Source organism: Leuresthes tenuis, unplaced genomic scaffold (genome assembly GCF_036924035.1).
Source record: "Leuresthes tenuis unplaced genomic scaffold, fLeuTen1.0.hap1 SCAF_17, whole genome shotgun sequence".
Taxonomy (NCBI): Eukaryota; Metazoa; Chordata; class Actinopteri; order Atheriniformes; family Atherinopsidae; genus Leuresthes; species Leuresthes tenuis.
The window spans coordinates 20,555,477-20,569,316 of NW_027325371.1; the positions used below are offsets into that span (position 1 = coordinate 20,555,477).

Sequence of the window (13,840 nt, forward strand, 5' to 3'; positions counted from 1 at the left end):
TCTGAAAATGGTCAGGTACACGAAAGAAAGAAGAAAAAGACTGAAAACGTCTGAAAAAGCAGCCAATGTGAAAGGAAAAAGGTCGGCAGGCCTTCAGAGAGCCTGGAGGGCTGTTGCTCAAGAAAGACCACTTCAAAAGATTACACGAAGATCTGGCTGCTTGGAAGAAAGACTTAATGCTCTGCACTGTACATGGTGGCTTTCTGTTACAATGGGCTAAAATGTCTTATTTCTCAAGTTGCTGCTTCCAAATAGGCTTGAAGGCATTATGAAGCACACTCGCAGACACACCTCCTGCAGCGCTTGCCAACAGAGCCGCCTCCCACTATAAAGCCAAACTGGTTTCAGTCACCTTGCTGACACGGAGGAGAGCTCCCGGCGGGTTTCGGCGCTTCCAGGTTCGCTCCTCGGCGCAGACAAGTCGGAACAACCCGGGCTCGTCTCCACTGGTTCGGACGACGAAAACCGACACTTTTACGCAAAATGCAGCGAAAACTGTGCCGATAGTAGTCTTTGGAATTCTACACGTAGTTCCCGAGCGGGGAATTTAAGGAGAGGGGGAAAAAGAAAATTAAAAGTTTGTGAAATTCTACCAACATGCAGCCATGAACTGAGTTCCCTGTTTGTAAAAAAAAAAAAATAGATAAGTTTGAGTGCAATTCCTGTGAAGATGGAGGGAAACGCGCCTTAAGCGACCAGACAAGATGGGGAAATGGGAGCTCACCATGGTAAGTGTGATCTGAGACATTGGTGTTTTCAGTATCTCCTTTTAGGCATTTCTTATAATATTGCAAAATCGCTGACGCGCTTGCATGAAAATATGAAGTATCACTTTCAGGCACAGCTTAAGTAACACCATGCTGGCTTAGAGGGATTCAACTCAGAACTCTTTTAATATTTCTATTTCTATAGATATAGATATATGTATGTGTGTCTGTGTGACATGTAATGTTAACACCAGAGAGGCCTAAAAACATCAGGCTGCAGATGAACAAGAATAGTCAAGTTAAGTTTATTTGTATAGCACATTTCATGTACAAAACAATTCAAAGTGCTTTGCATAAAATAAAAACGCAGCTCCCGACAGTGACTTCCATGTTGCAGCCTGGCTGTCTTCAGCACTGAACCCTGCAGAGGTTTGTTCCAGCCGCTCACTCCATCAGTACATTGTCTTATTCTGGTGCAGAGCTGGAAGTGCTTTGCACCGACAGCCCTCTGCGGACACCACACACAGTGCATGGTTCCAACCTTTTTTTGTCTTTGAGAGACACTGGGGGTTTGTGTGATACTGCTCTGCAGTCACATAACCTAAACTCTCACAGTGAAATGAAATTTCAATAATCATTTACATGTGGTCATGCGCATCCTCCCTCTCTGCTAACCTGGTGTTAATGATAAGTCTTACATATTGGCTGCACTGGCTGTCTTTTGAAGGCAGCTTTATAGATTTGCAAGCCATTTGCATTTAACCCAGATGGGATTAGAGTCCTGCAGAAACTGTTACCAGTGTCTGGGGTTCTTATGTGTTACAGTTGGATTTGAAGTCGACGGAGTTGGTGTTTTAATTTGGGAGTTTAAATGACACGACCACTCCCCAAACAAGCGTAACGATAGATGAAATGAGGCTGAACTGTGGGACAGATCCAGATATTTTTTGGAGCGATTAGAAATCCTATTTTCTGAGTATGCACAGCAACTATTGAGATGTCTTGAGACTCACAAAGTGAAAGGTTTTGCATTCACATCAGATTAACAGCACATGTAGATATAAACTGCCACATGGATTTCACTTTGACCATGGCGACCGTGTCGATTTTTTTTTCCCCTCTCGTTAGGTGTCCCCTCATCACAGTTGCCATTGGTTTCTCACTGGAAAATGACTGGCATAATGTTTGCTGGCATTATGCGACACAGCTGCAGTCTTGTTGTGCCTGAACAAGCCAGTATCTGTTCAGTATTCACATTTGATAAAACCGGTTCCTCTGTTGTGTCGAGTGCTGTTGAATGCTCTGAAGGAGCCTTCACTATTAAACTGATTTTGCAAAAAAAGAAAAGAAAAAAAGAAGCCCTCTTGAGATCAAACGAGGCCCGACCTTCGGTTTGAATACAACCAGTTTGTCAGTGAGGTCATTGCAGCCGCTGCTGGACTGTCGCCCGTGGCCCCTCCGCCTCTTTCTCATGGTCGTCTTGTGTTTTTTTTTGATGTGCAAACGGTTTGATGTGCCAGTATTTGCTCAAAAACAATCATGTGTACCTTGAAAACTTTTGGGAAGCTCAGCTGTCACGTGATGCAGGGAAATATGAGTGCTTTTCCTTCATGGGAGAGTAACTACATCTGTTCCATCTTTCGGTTATTACCCGCACGTGAAGAGGATGAAAACGCCACAGCTGTTATTATTATTGTTACTGTCATCACAAATGAACCTGTTTGTGCAGTCAGTGCAGACTTGGATGGTGGTTATTAGCAGAAGTAAATATTACGTAGCTGCTGCGGCTCTTAAGGGATCAGTGTGAGCCTTGGTGGGCTGATGTGTCACTTGTTTTTGTGTAGATTCACCTGGCTACTGGGCCGTGGTGGCTTGCTGCTATTTTTACATCCTCATGTCTCAACCTCTGATCCTGCTGTTGAACCCAGTAACATAACATTCTCTACATTTGAGAACGTCCCTGTAATATTTTCAAGGCATTGGGTGACGGAGGGATTTCTGTGAAACTCAAACATCCTTTTCCACCTCTGTCGTTCCCAGAACCCAGTGCAGGAGTGGGGTGAGGAGAAGGAGGACGGCGCAGTGTACGGTGTCACTCTGCGCAGGGAGCCCGTCCCCTCCTCCCCCAACCCCGACGAGACGAGCCCGTGCTGCGCTTTCGTCCAGTACCGGACCTGCAAGGTGCGCCGTCTGAAGGCCGCCACCCTGGACCTGCTGGTGAATCGCCTCCTTGATGGGAACAGCCAGGAGCAGGACTACAGCAAGATCTTCCTCTCCACATACAGAACCTTCACCAGCACCGCACAGCTCATAGAGCTGCTCTTCCAGAGGTGCGGTCGTAGGTTATTTTCTTTGTGCCACTGAATGCTGAGTTTTTTTAAATCATTCAGTTTGATGCACAAACAAGACAATCATGTGAAAATTATGAAGAATTCCCATCCACACACACTGCTTCATGCACTGTTATGGGTGTCACAATGTATTGGTATTGAGTCTTTTCGATTGAAGCTAAAAAAAAAACCAATAAAGCTTTGTGTGGCATTATTTTTAAGTTTTTCGTTGACATATATATATATATATATATATATATATATTGCACAGTTTCATCTTTCCTGATGCAGAATGTTGAAGGCCCACAGTGTGGTATTTCTTAGCCGCTCAATTCTTGGAAAACAGCATGCACCGTCACCGTGTTGCGTAGAGATCTTTTGACTCCGTGTTTCCACTGATAAAGCAAGCATCTCATGCCAGCTTTGATGTAATGATAAGTACCCAGCAGGTGTTCATTATCTGGAGGCTCTCGCCAACAACAACAATTACAGGCACAGAGCTTTTAGGCTGCGGTCGGGAAGATTTGAGGTCAGGGTTAGTTTGGCAAATAATGATGAAGAAATCTACCAAATAAAGAAACCAAAACATTAGGCTGTGTGCACTTTGACTTTTTATTTTTTTTTTAATTCTTTTTTTCTTTTTATCCTACAGAGACAGTGCTGTCTCAGACCTGCACAACGCTGAAGACTATAGGAGGTGGGTGGATAATTTTGACTTAAGTGTTACTCTGGCTCTAAGTGTTATTTGACTGGTTAAAGAGTAACGAGTCCTCTGCTGCCTCCCCAGCCCTCTGTTGGCCTTCGTCCAGACATGGTTGGATGAGTACAGCGAGGACTTCAGGGACCCTCCGCTGCACCCGGCGCTCAGGCTGCTGCTGGATCACCTGAGGATCAGCTCTGCGGTGCATGACGGCATGCGCAGCCAGCCCAACTTCTGCTCACTGGCTGGGCAAACTGAGACGCTGCTCAAGAGCTTCCAGAAAGAAGGTGAGCCTGTACCCCAAAATGTCTATATAACGACAGAAATGCAGCCTTTGTTCTCAAGCAGATAATGAGTAGAAAACTTTTACACTTTTTCTCAATTCCTGCCTCGGTCCCCTTTCAGAAGTGGCTTCAAAAGCGAGTTCTGCTGCAGCAGATTTTGAGCAAGACCAAGAGGGATCTGGTGATGAAGACTCTGGATGTGAAAACTCTCCGGATCAAGGTGGCATCATGGATTTCACTGCTGCAGCCGTCGCTGAACAGCTCACTCAAACGGACGCTGTATGTTGCAGGATACTGTTCACCTTTTAACGCTCCCTTTTTTTTAATGATTAAACGCTTTTGTTAAAGGCTTTTGTTTACATTCTAGGCTCTGTTTGTCAAAGTGATGCCCTACCAGTGTTTGGGCTGTGTGTGGTCCCAAAGGGACAAGAAGGAAAACATGTCTCCCACCATCCGAGCCACCATCGCGCAGTTCAACGCCATCACCAACCAGGTCATCATGTCCCTGCTCTGCCAGCCGGACGACTTTGGTCGCACTTCCTGCCCTCTGCCTGCCGCCTCCTCGCCGGTGCAGAGGGCTCGCGTCATAGAAAAGTGGATTAAAGTGGCACAGGTCGGTCATAGTGACGGAGTGATCCTGCGGTGGTTTCAGTGAAAAATATCTGGAAACTTGTTGGGTATTTATAAGAGCATGTTTTGCGGGGGGGTTAGTCAACACAAAGCTTGCCTAAGGGGATATTTTTGAATGAAGCCGTGTCTTTTGCAGGATTGTCGTCGGCTGAAGAACTTCTCCTCCCTCAAGGCGATCCTGTCTGCCCTGCAGTCTAATGCAGTTTACAGGCTGAGGAAGACCTGGGCCGCTGTCAGCAGGTGAGGGGTTGGCTCGCTGTCGTTTCAAAGGCCACGTTCTTCTTTCCGTCGCTATGGTTGTGTTTTTATGGTTTTTTTTACATAATCACCATTTAATGAGGACGTTGAACCCTCATCGAGTGCAATTCTGTGACACTGACGGAGCAAGTCAGCAAATGTTTGACCTTTGTGTGACGACCCATATCCAAGTTCAGGTCATGAACAAGTATGGCCTAATTTTGGCTTCTCAGTTTGGTGTAAACGACTTCCAAGTAGAAATATGTAAATCTTTGACACCAATTATTTTGTATAATAGTTGAATTATTAGAATATTTAGTGTTGGATTAAACATCTGGGCACATACTTCATATTTTCTTTTTTTTTTTTTTGTAGAGACAGCATGGCCACGTTTGATAATCTCTTGGAGACCTTCCCTGATGAGAATTGTGTTCTAACCAACAGAGAGCTCCTGGTGGAGGTGAGAAAGGAAAACGCCTACTTTTCATTTCGGTGTTTCAGTCCTAATCCTCGTTGTTTGAACCTACGCTTTTCCCCAAAGTCACAGAAAATGACCGATTTGGCCACAAATGTCACAAAAAAATCAACTGTATTCATCCAATCCAAATATGACACTGAGCAAGAGTTCTCCACTGCAAAGCAGATGGGTTCTTGCTAAACTGATTGGCTCACAAGGTGGTTGAATCTTGACTTCTTCTTGGATTCATGTTATATGTTTGTGGCTGAGACTTGGTTGTTTTGGACCAATCCTTGCCCTCAACTTGGCAGCCACATCCAGATTTTTGGTTTGATGACGGTTAACAATTATGGTTCCGAGAGAGTTAGTACTGACTTAACATACCCTGATGAATCATGTTCTATACATTAGTGGCAGAGGATAAGGTCGGTTAGTCCCTCCAGGGCTGGGACAGAGCTGGACAAAGTGTTAAAATGGCTGGCAGGACTTTGGATTTTAATTAAAGTTTCTGCTTATTCTCCTATTAGATGTCACGGCAGGGACAAGCTATAAATAACTTTCTGTATCTTTTGTTTAATGTTAACATTGGTTAACACGGTGCAGCTGTGATTTTTCTGATCTTTCACTTTAAGGCTGATTGAAATACTTTTGGGGAAAAATAGCTGAACGATCGGTTCACACTCTGCAAATTATTGTTCTCTTGACCACAAACATTTTTTCTTTCTCTTAATAATTAAAAAAAAAAAAAAAAAGAAGCTTCCTCTCTTAGTTAATATTTACAGAAATATGCGTTAATGGACAACAAGCGAGGCCTCTTGTGTTCAAGTACACGGTGTTCCCTATTTCCTTTCTTTTCTATGAAGTTGTCTTTAGGCAGCTGTGTCAGAGGTGTCTCGTGTCGGGTTTTTGTGAAAGAACTCTGAAGTCAGCAGATCACGAGCACTTTCTGTTCACAACAACTTGTATTTGCTGCTTCAAAATAACAGCTAGTCATTGAGAGAAGGCGCTGGTTTGTATGAAGAATGCTTTTTATTGACGTAAACACATAGACTCAGATGTAGATGGTGCCCAAGTTTCTTTGCTACGAGTAAGAAGCTTGGAAGTGGCCTCCCTTCCTTTGAAAGATGACTAATTATAGTCATCTTTATGAATTATATAAATCTGTAAGGTGCCCACGTATGTGTCTGAAAGCTTTAACTGAATATAGCTCTGTCTGTCTTCGACAGGATGGAGGCCAAGTGACAGTGGATAACATTTCTCCAAAGATATTCAAGAAGTGTCGACTCCTCAGACAGATGGTAAGCTATATGAGAAAAGAAGAAGACATGCGCAAAGACAAAGCCAGTGCTGAATATCACCAAGTTCGAACTCAACACACAATAGGAATGTTGTAAAACAAGATCTTTTATCTTTGAGTTGGTGTCATGCAAACGCGCATGACTCATCCAAAGTACTTCATATATTATCCACCTCTAAAAGCCACAAGAGAGCTGAATTCCCTTCAGTGCTAGTTGAGTATCTCTGGCATGGCCGAGTCCAAACCCTATCTTTAGACTCACTCGGTGCTCAGCAGGTTTCAAATGGCTTCAGGTCACAAGGATTATAGGACAGTAATAATAGACTAGACTGGTGTCTTTTTATGAGTCTCATGCACATTCTGCCAGGCTGAAATTTGAGCCCACAGTGCTGCTAACTGACTTCTGCCCAGTGTGGACATTGTCATGTTCAGCTCAAGTCAGTATAACGGACATAAAGGGTGGAAAAAAGGCCAATGATTGGATTTAAAAATGACAAGTGAATACAGTGGCACAATAAACTACTGTTTAAACCTGTGAATATGTGTTTATGTACTGTGTATTTCCAGAGTACCTCCAGTGGAGTGGTTCCGTACCTGGGCACTTACCTGACTGTCCTCACCATGTTGGACACTGCTCTGCCAGACACTGTGGAGGTACGACATAGTCTCAGTAAAATTTCTGCCGCAGTATTTGACAGTGACAGTAAGGGTTAAGTTTGTATATATTGAAAATGTATAGTGTTGGATTTTGTTCAGTACACAGTTGTGAGAAGTTTTCTTAAACCTGTTGCAGTCACTTCCAGGTAGCATAGTAACTCAAAACTCTTCCTCTTCCAAGAAGGGACTACATCATTGTTGCTAATAATGCTAACGCTACCAGCACCATCAATACTGGTTATTAAAAACAAAAAATACTACAATACTTATTTTTTTGGGTTATTTTTATTGTTCATTGACTATGAGAATGAAATATTTTATCATTCTAATGGTGAACATTTGCTACAGTAGCCATTGTTTGCAAACTAGCTTTCAGGTTAGCTTAGCCTTTAGTATTGTCATTGAGCTATCGGAGCAGTCTCAATTATTTCTTCTTTTTTTTGTTATCATCCTTTTTCTAAGAAAAAGGTTCTTTTGCTGTGGCAAATTGAGAATCGAACATAAAATGGGCTTCATTGCTGTGTTTTTTGTATCAAGATGACATGTCAAAATTTATAGTTGGCGCCACCCGTTTAAAATTGCGCCTTTTTTGAGGTGGTTCTACCTGTAGTGGAAAACAAAATGTCTACTATTTGTACGTATTCATACCATATCGTACCAAACAATGTAATGGAGAAAAATGTGTGGCCATGCGAGTCTTGCATGTGCTGAAAAATGTAGCTGAGTTTGTTTATTTGGTTGGCCCAAGTAGGCTCGAGATAAGAAGGCTACTTGGGCCCATATTTATTCACTACCTAAACAGAACTTATGAGGGTAAGTCACATGGGGCCAGTATGGTGAACAATCCCATTTACAGACCATTTCCAACCCAACTTTAGTTGTTCAAAAAGCAGTGTAAGCTAATGGTATTTTGCTAAGATAATGTCTGTTTTTCATTTACAAACAACCTGCATCAAAGGGAAAATTACAAATTTTTAATCTGACGTAGTATATTTGGTTTTGATTAGTTGTTTTTTTTTCCAGATCAATTTTTTGTGTCTGTAAAATTGCTGCTGTAGAAATGAAACATTTCTATAGTAAAACCTTTTTAAGGTAAACCGGGTATCAGATTAACTGTAGAAAATATTGATACATTCAAATATGCATTTAATCTCTAGTACAATCTAAAGACTTTTTTAAGGGATCGCAATTGTATTCAAGATCAATCAATCAATCACCAACAAAAGCTATAATTACGAGTCTTTGTTGTTATCAAACACATACTGTTGGAATTTTCTGGACTTATTACATTTAGATGGGTAACTCCATTCTTCTTTACATAGTGCTTAGTAGGGCTAACCCTCTAATATATTGTACAGAGTAATAAATAATGGACTGAAGTACTAACAATTCATTCTTTTGACAGGGTGGACTCATAAACTTTGAGAAGAGGAGAAGGGTAAGTTGTTTCTCTTATATCATTTTTGACACTTTCCTCTTTACTTGACCTTTCTTGCTCACAGCAGTCAAATAAAAAGTCCAAAGGTGTTTCGGCATATTCATGTTGGCTGGGTGTGTATGGTAGTTATGCATTATCAAAGTAAACAGAAGATAGAACACATTCCTTAGTGAATCTTTAATGCTAGAGATGTCTCATGGTACTTTTTAAATATATAAATGAGATATAATCTATCAAACAGCTATTGTAATGGCAACAGGCAGGACATCTTGCAGTGTGTTTTTGCAGTTCTTCTGTTTATGCATTAACTTTTCTCTCCCTCTACAGGAATTTGATGTCTTGTCACAGATCCGTCTGCTGCAGGCATCCTGTTCCCACTACAGCTTACCCCATCACCCCAGAATTGCTGCCTGGATGCACGGACACAAGCTGCTCACTGATCAGGAGAGGTGAGCCAAAGAAAGAGCTGTACTTTTTTTTTCCCACAACACATGACAGGATCACGAGCAGAGAAAAGGCCTGTTGAAAGCTTGATAAGTTTGGTTGTTACATAATCTGAAAGCAGCGTTATAAAAACCTTTCTTCTGTCAAAGAGGGCAAATAAAGGTGAGGTGCTTTGACAATATTCAAATTAAGGGGAGGAGGGATTTTTAGTTATTCTGATCTAACAAACTAGAGCCATTGTAAAATTAAAATAGTCTCTCTTAGTGGCTTTAGACTGACAAATCAAAATGCTAATGGCACAGGACTCGTGTGTTTTATTTGTTACAGCTATGAACTGTCGAGACAGCTGGAGCCTCCGGTGGATTTGTGTTCTCCTTCATCCTGGAGCCAGCGCACACTCTCAAAGAAACTCTCCTTGTGAGTGTCACGCTACGCGGTCCACTTTGCATATACAAACATGCACCATGCATGCACATTTTACTGAGCACACGGGCCTGCACACAACTCTATAGCGTGCCAAAGCTGTAAGAAACTCTGTTTTGTTATATGCAGTGAAACTACATTCTATAACATTATATCATTTAATAGAAAACTGCATTATTTTTATAGAATGATGTGGTGTTCTCAAATGAAATCTTTTTCTCCAGTCTCCTAACAATGAGCGATGGATCTCGGAAAGTCCCTGCTGACCAGATCAGCGTCTCATCTTCTGGATCCAGTGGATCTGAGATGGAGGATCTCTCGGCACCAAACTCGTCCTGTTCCATCAGACTGCAGGTAACCAGCTGTTTGAAGGGGAATGGCAGTGTAGGGCAAAATGATGAGGCTTACATGACATGCTTCAAGCAGAGCAGTTAGTCTTTTTTTTCTTCTTCTAGTGTCATGTAAATGTGCACTTTGTCTGGCCATATTGTCCAAAAGCCAGGAAGAGAGGTATCAGAAATGTGTTTCCCACCATGTCCTAATGAGAATTCCATATTCAGTTTTATTGCAGATGATCTCATATCGTCCATGATAATCAAGGGAAGAAGCGGTTTAAACACCCTCCGCCTTTCTCTCCATTTCGCCCCGGCCCTACATAGTTGACATCCCTTCTTCATCTCATCTGTGTTAAGGGTCTTTGGAAAGCCTAATGTGTTGCTTGCACATTTTTAGGCCTTAAAGGTGTTTTTGTTTTTTGAGAATCTACATGAAAATGTTGGTTTCAAAATTAGATATGAGAGCGCCTGTTTTAATCCTGTCCTTTTCCGTAACATTACCCTGTGAAAAGGGATATTTCAACAACTATTCTCAGTAGACAAGTTTTAGGGGCAAGAGGACCCTTAAATTAAAGGGAAGGGGTAATGCCAAAAGATGGGATTGGGCCGTTGTGTCTACTTGTATCACCCTCATTGTCCCATCTCAGTTTTCTGTCCATCCTTTGTTTTCAGTTGTGCTAACAGTGTTACTCTTTGTTGAAAGCATTGGCAGGCTCTGCTTTCAACAAAATGCTCACTGTGCGTTCGGAATGTTTCTAGTTCTCCGATTCACAAACGCTCATCCTTTTTCAAAGTAGTCAAAGCCAGAGAAATAAGATGGGAAACTTACATAATCTCCCCTCACAAAAGATCCTCTTTGGAGGACCATCGAAACTGCGGTGAGCTCGTCACAAGTGGAATTGGAATTGAGCGTGACCTTCGCTGAGCTGGAGAAGGGTTTAATGGTTCACGGCTCTCTCCGTTTTACTGTATATTGGCTCTGTAGCCTAGCTGTTCCCTGCAAGATAATCACTTTGAAGCGCTATATCCTCATCGACTGTATTCTCATCGACATTCTCTCTCCTGGTTCTGTTTCCCTCTCCTTTTGCAGTCTTTTCACAGCTCTTGCAACAATGTGTCCGAGGCCTTCTCTTCCTCCTCCTTGTCCTCCTCATCCTCCCCGTGCTTCTCAGCGGCTTCCTCCTCCGACTCCCCTACTCCCTCCAGCTCTTGTTCTGACTGCAGCACGGACCTCTGCTCCACACCGTCGTCCGATTCCGGCGCGCGGCCGAAGCCTCCTCTGGCCTCTCAGCACAAACGCTCTGTTTCCATGACCTCCCTGCCTGTGTATAACCGTCAGGTGGCTGACTCCTGCATTGTCAGGGTTAGCGTGGACCTGGGCCATAACAATGGCAACATGTACAAAAGCATCCTGGTGAGTTGGTGTTCCGGTCTTTGGTATAAGGATCTAACGTGCTTATATCTGAACGTGTAAAATGAGTTGTAATGGGACTTAGTGAAACTTCCCTCTCCTTTCAAGCGACTTATTGTTATTCTTTGTCTTTCATAGTTGACCAGTCAAGACAAAACTGCTCAAGTGATTCAGAGGGCTTTAGAGAAGCATCACCTTGAGCACATGAACATGCAAGACTTCACCCTGACGCAGGTCATCTCGCCGGAAAGAGGTTGGAACAGAATAAGTCTGCCAAAGTAACTGCTGGGAAGGTGACAAAAAAAACAGGGAGCGCCTTTTGACACTTCCTTGTGTGTGTTCTGTTTTTCAGAGTTGCTCATACCGGACAAAGCGAACGTCTTCTACGCCATGTCCACGACGGCAAACTTCGACTTCGTTCTGCGGCAGCACCGCAAAGGCCAGCAAAAAACACTCCGAAAAACTTCTAGTCTGGGACGATTCATGAAGTAAGCACTAGTTATATACAGATTGTGTCTGGGGAAAATGAACTGAGCTCACTGGATGTTCCTGGAAAATGGCCTTTATGTTGGAAGAAGCTTCCTCCGTGATGGTCCATCCTCTTTAAATATTGAAAGCGATGAAAATGGAACGTTTCTCTGAGAACTGACAAGATGTCACAAAAGCACTTTTTGGAGAAGATTGCTCCCCTCAGCAGAAAGTTCTGGAGCTCAGGAAACATGTGAATCAGACGCATTTTGGAGGTTGGAAACCTACCATTAGGTTTCGAAGATGTTGCTCAGTATTGATTTATTAGGCTGCTGCTCGGTGTCATGAGGGCACGCGGTGTAAAACACACTCCCAACCAGCAACGTGCTGATATCCGTGACCTATTTATACACGAACATGGAGAAATGACCAACCTCGCCGGTTGTCTTTTAATAAGCCGTGTTTAAAAAGGGATCGGAGTGTGTTGCTGCGGAGAAGCCGTGCAGTCGGTACTAAACTGGAACGCCGCCGCCGGCTTTCGGCCACTCCAGGTGACATAGCCTTGTGTGCTTTGTGTGCCGGGGATGGGTGGGAATGTTCTCAGCAGGGATCAGTTTGTACCTGTCAGGGCGGTTCCTCTGGCACTGCTGTGGCAGTCGCCACGTTCCCAACCGGAATGGCGGCATTCCTGAAGCTGACGACTGCGACAGCACGGGCCGATGGACTAGAGGCGATGTACACGTGCACGTGACTGCTGTATGTGGATGAAACATTAATAAGGGTGAAATGTTCATATTTTCAGTGTTAGTTTGATTTGTTTCAAGTTTAAAAAAAAAAGTTTTATAAATGTTTTGTATTTATTTCACTTTGGCGCCACTGTGATTCACTTTAACCGCACCTTTATTCTATCCACACATCTCTGACTCATTGGGTTGTCTCTCGACTGGAAGGAAAAATGCTTTTAAAAAGAAAAAAAAAATTTTGAAACGTCTCCCATTTCGGTGTTTTTAAAATATTAAGTTATATCAGTTGTCGGTTTAAGTTACGGTCAACAAATGCGGTTGCTCCTTACGCAGCCTGAATGTAGCTGGCGCTGACATGGCTTGATTGAGATCCTCACCAGATGTTGGTGCAGATGGAATCATTTCAATGACGTCCGTTGAGGCCCAGATTCTGAGAGATGGAAGATATGATCACAACTTCTCAGTCTAAGCTCCAGGCGGTACTTGCAAAGGAGTACAGTAGACGCACATGTTAAATCACAAGTTTTTAATCACTCTAAAGTCTCCTCACAGAGTCGTGGGAGGGTGGGGTCAAAAGTTTGCTCGAGGGTACGGATGACTGTTGAAGACAGAACACCAGTTCCTTCCCCACACACTCTGAAGCATGCCTTCTTTTTGCAGATGACGCCTGGAAGTGTAGGATATTTCTTTTTCCTTTTCCTGTAAAAGCTGCTCTCTGTTCACTCTTTTGCTGATTGAAAATGGCACGATTGTAAAAAGGAATAAACTGTTTTTAATCTAGAAATTTGAAATTACCACGCTGTATTAACAACCTCCAAATAAAAGAACCTTTCCAGCATTACATGTCTGCTTTTTATTGTATTTATTTTTTATGTTTTTATTCATCCTTAAGCCCCCCCCAACATATACATGAATATTCTCAGTGGGTTTAGTATTCGTAACATTTAGTCTTGTCCATCGCCTCTTTATACAATTAACCTTCGGAGGATGCACATTTAGCTGTTTTATCTTTTTTTTTTCATATCGTATGAAATTTTTCACCATAAATCTTCCGTCCGATTGAAATCGGGACTGTTTGCGGTCATTGAGCCGATATGTCTTACCTGAAAAGGAGTTTGAATGCACTTTATATTGTGGCAAGATGCATTATCGCCCCGAAGAAAATCACCTCGGCATCACCAAACCTCCTTTTGATGAATGGAGTGAGAAAAGTGTCCAACAGTGCGTCTATTGTAGAGGTCACAACTGCCATCTCCAGTTAGCAAAAAAAAAAAAAGAA

General features: G+C 42.7%; 1 protein-coding gene across 1 annotated transcript; it reads left to right on the plus strand.

Annotated features, from left to right (window-relative positions):
• Nucleotides 1-361: 361 nt before the first annotated feature.
• On the plus strand, nucleotides 362-13,397 carry LOC140273975 (ral guanine nucleotide dissociation stimulator-like 1). The gene is made up of 17 exons (XM_072369641.1): nucleotides 362-728; nucleotides 2,748-3,037; nucleotides 3,690-3,734; nucleotides 3,825-4,024; nucleotides 4,143-4,300; nucleotides 4,389-4,634; nucleotides 4,788-4,891; nucleotides 5,264-5,348; nucleotides 6,572-6,643; nucleotides 7,210-7,296; nucleotides 8,705-8,737; nucleotides 9,065-9,186; nucleotides 9,509-9,598; nucleotides 9,829-9,958; nucleotides 11,030-11,353; nucleotides 11,489-11,603; nucleotides 11,703-13,397. Exons 1-17 carry the CDS (start codon nucleotides 705-707, stop codon nucleotides 11,840-11,842), a joined length of 2,265 nt encoding a protein of 754 aa, XP_072225742.1. The 5' UTR covers nucleotides 362-704; the 3' UTR covers nucleotides 11,843-13,397.
• Nucleotides 13,398-13,840: the final 443 nt, after the last annotated feature.

Bases quoted from the DNA above. Each gene is read 5' to 3' on its own strand.
- LOC140273975 (XM_072369641.1), top strand. From the start codon at position 705: ATGGGGAAATGGGAGCTCACCATG. The intron at 3,038-3,689 runs GTGCGGTCGTAG...TTTATCCTACAG, and splicing joins ATAGAGCTGCTCTTCCAGAG to AGACAGTGCTGTCTCAGACC. The intron at 9,599-9,828 runs GTGAGTGTCACG...CTTTTTCTCCAG, and splicing joins CTCTCAAAGAAACTCTCCTT to TCTCCTAACAATGAGCGATG.